This window comes from Engraulis encrasicolus, chromosome 12 (genome assembly GCF_034702125.1).
Source record: "Engraulis encrasicolus isolate BLACKSEA-1 chromosome 12, IST_EnEncr_1.0, whole genome shotgun sequence".
Lineage (NCBI taxonomy): Eukaryota > Metazoa > Chordata > Actinopteri > Clupeiformes > Engraulidae > Engraulis > Engraulis encrasicolus.
Genome location: NC_085868.1, coordinates 54849459 through 54853044, shown reverse-complemented (window position 1 = coordinate 54853044; position 3586 = coordinate 54849459). Strand labels below are relative to the sequence as shown.

General features: G+C 50.9%; 1 protein-coding gene across 1 annotated transcript; it reads right to left on the bottom strand.

The window, feature by feature from the left end:
• Positions 1 to 1930: 1930 nt before the first annotated feature.
• On the bottom strand, positions 1931 to 3059 carry LOC134460397 (cyclin-dependent kinase 5 activator 1-like). Its single transcript, XM_063212821.1, has one exon. It carries the CDS (start codon positions 2963 to 2965, stop codon positions 1931 to 1933), a length of 1035 nt encoding a protein of 344 aa, XP_063068891.1. The 5' UTR covers positions 2966 to 3059.
• Positions 3060 to 3586: the final 527 nt, after the last annotated feature.

Sequence of the window (3586 nt, the reverse complement as noted above, 5' to 3'; positions counted from 1 at the left end):
CTTGCTGAGCTGGCGGGCTTTTGGACGCGTGTGTCAGCTGAAGCAGTTTTAACGGGTTTAGCATGTTGGTCCTGTTAGCCTACTATTTCCATATGCTCTTACAGGTGATATACAGCAGCGTTTTGTCATGAGCTTCTCCTGTTGGTAAAGTGACCATAGGCTAGGTTCAGGCAGCTGCACCCAGGTCGGTTTTGGGAGATATTTTCGCCCACGCAATACATGTAGCAATTTTAATTCAATAGCCTACCATTTTTCTGAGCACATGGTCCCACTCGAATTTAGCAGGCCTATTAAAGTTTAACTCTTTGGGTATTGATGTAACACCATGTAAACCATGTATGCCCTAAAATACTGATAAAGCTTTCACACTCTACGTGTCAATTCAACACTCACATGGTTGAATTCACCACTTAATCGAGTGAGACCACACAGTAGGCTATAGGTTATGTTCACAACAGCGTTCAATTAACACCGCAACATTTTACTCTGCACTCCACTGACTGCCAGACGCTATCAGACAGACAGAGCAGCGAAATGTGTGCTATGGGGCCAGGAGCATGCAGCCCTAGGGAATGACGTCAAGGCTCCTGTTTTGGACCACACACACACACACACACACACACTGTTGCTGCGTGCATTGTGCAGGCCAGGCTCGGTGTAGCCTAAGGCCCAAATGTCTACAGGACCGTAGAGCGGATCCCTGACAGGAGATGAAATGAAAACAACACGGGGACGATAACATTCACCACCTGATATTGAATGACTCACCTCGGAATTAAGACTTTGAAATGTTTACCAGATTGTGTTGACGCAACGGTAGGCTATATGCTGCTACTACGTACTGCGGCATATGATCTCACTCTATAAATCCTCAGTTTCCCGCATAAAGGCATGCCAAAAGGAGACTTCACCAAGGAGAAGACCTACAGTCTTATAAAGACATCAAATTAAACCAGAGCTACGCAGTTATGTAGCATGAAGGGCAAAGAAAAGGCAACACGCCAAGATGTTTGGCTGCATTTATATATTTCTGAAATGTACATTATAAAACATTATACGCGTCATACTATAACAATTGGCACATTTTGACGGCAAAGGATTCTCTTTTTTTCGTTGTTGAAAAATAGTGTACATTCAACGTTCAGATAAGACAGCTTTCAGGCGCCCCCAGTAAACCGTGTTGCCGTGTTGGGGACGCCACAGGCCCGGTCAGCACCTTGGACAGGTCCTCAGGGCCCAGGCCACAAAGACGCAGCGAGACCCCCCTACCCAGCGCCAAGCCACGCAGAGAAAGCACTACCAACACACATTACCTGAACACTGACATTCTAGCTAATCACTTCCCTCACTGGCTCAAGTTCAAGTTCAAGCTTTGCACCTGATCTGATAGCCGTTTCTTGTCTTATGTCTTGCTTTTGTTTTTGTTTTGTTTTTTTCTTCGTTGTCTTCTTTCATTTTTTTTCTTTCCTTTTAAAAAGCCACGATGGATAATATACAGATAGAATATTGTTGTAAAGCATGCAGAGAGGTACAGTAGCGCTATCGCCCCCTAACCCGCAGCAGTGCATCCAGCGGTCTGGTGGTTTGCCATTCGCAGGGTCCCCGGGGGAGTCTTTATAATACAGATGTAACAACATTTGAGCAAAAAAAGAAAATAAAAGAAAATCTCATAGGAGGGGGGTTGAAGCGAAGGCCCCCCCTCTCAGTCTCCTCCTGTCAAACCGACGGCAGTGCGAGACACTTTTACGCACTCAGCCACCGGTGCTTACATTCAAATCCAGCCCCCCTTCTCAAAAAAGGACTGGTGTTTTGGAGAGGTATCAAATAGGCTTCTTCTCTCTTCTTCCCCTCTGTCTGTTTATCTCTCTATCTATCCATCCTGAAACGCTGTCCAGCCAGAGCCAGTCACCCTCTTAGCTTAACTTTAACTTTAACGGTCTAAGTTATTAGTCCACTTCACGTTGCTGTTGCTGTCCCTGGGGCCTCCCTCGTTCTTGAGGTCCTGAAAGACCTCGGTAAAGAAATGCGGGTCAGAGTTGATCTGCAGCATCTTGGCGCTCATCTTGTCTATCACCCGTAGAGACCTCTCCCAGAACACTTCCTTGTTGCTCTCCACGAGGAAGGGCTTTAACGGATAGGAGATCTCGTTCCCCATGTACGAGTAGGCCAGGTAGAGGCACGTGAGGAACGTGGCCTGCAGTTCGTACTCGGTGGAGATGTCCTCCGTGACGGCCTCGCGACACAGCATGTAGACGAACACCAGGTTGGCGGGAGTGATGAAGCCTTGGTCCTGCCACCCTTGGATCAGCAGGGAGCGGTCCACGTTTCGGAACCACAGGATGATCTCGTTGGGGCTCAGCTCCTTGAGCTTGTAACAGCGTCGGCACATGAACTCGCTGAGGCACCGTAGGAGTTCACCGGTGGACGCCTGAACGATGACCCGCCTGGGGGAGATCAGAGACCGGCTGCTGGGCTGCTTCTGCACCGCTATCAGCTGCTTGGGGTTCTGTTGCTGGTTCTGGCCGCTCTGCTGGTTCTGTGGGCCGACAATCCCTCGCCGACTGTGCTGGTCTGGCACGGTGGGGACAGGCACTGCCAGGGGACCTTGCTTGGTGGCTTTGCGCTCCGTCTGCTGCAGAGATTTCTTGAGGTTTTCGCTGTTGAGCTGGTCCACCGCGGGGTTGGTGATGGTGTTGGCCTGAGGAGGGGGGTTCGGGTTAGGGTTCACCTTCTTGGCATTCTTCTTCTTGGCCGAGGCGGCCACCAGGCGCTTCCACGTCAGAGCCGAGATGAGGACGGAATGGCGTTTCAGGCCCCCCTTGGACGACTCCGATTTACCACCGCTGGATGCCCCCCCACCAACACCAACACCACCACCACTGCCAGTGGCGTCGGGCTTTTCATCAGTCAGTATCCCGCCCTTCGCCTTCCTGGAGGTGGGGGAGATGGACAGCACCGTCCCCATCTCTCTCTCTCTCTCTATCTGCGGTGACCAGATCAGACCGACAGACGCCCACCCAGTAAAAAAAACGCAGTGTTAATCCAACACTTAGAGAGTACTCTGGGACCAGACACACTCTAGAATATGTCAAAATTGACCCCCTTTGAGTGTTGATTTCACACTGGATCTCTTACTGTGATGGTGCACCCACCTGCCTGTCGGAATGCAGTGGTCTCTCTCTTGGTCTCTCTGTCTCTTCTCTCCTCCGCACCTCGCCTCACGTCCTCTCCTCCTCGGGCTGCGATGTTACGCAGCGCAGGAACAGTGCAGCAGGGTAGGGTATTCCACTCACTGCGCTCACTCACAGATCCGCGTCCATTGATGGCGACTGGTGGTGTGGAGGGCTGGCGATACAGCTGCTGAAAATCAGAAATCAAAACGCAGGGTGGGCTGTTTTAGTTTAGTTGGCGTGTTTGGCAGCTTCTTCGGCTTGTCTGTCTGTATGGATGGATGCGATATGATGCGGTGTGCTGGGATGCGGCACTGCACTCCCTAGCTATAGAGTCCTGCGACAGCTCTAGCGGAGGAGATGAGAGGAGAGCTATGAGTGAAGATGCAGATTCACTCAGCACAGCACAGCACAGC

Coding starts and splice junctions, on each gene's coding strand:
- LOC134460397 (XM_063212821.1), bottom strand. CDS start 2,965: ATGGGGACGGTGCTGTCCATCTCCCCCACCTCCAGGAAGGCGAAGGGC.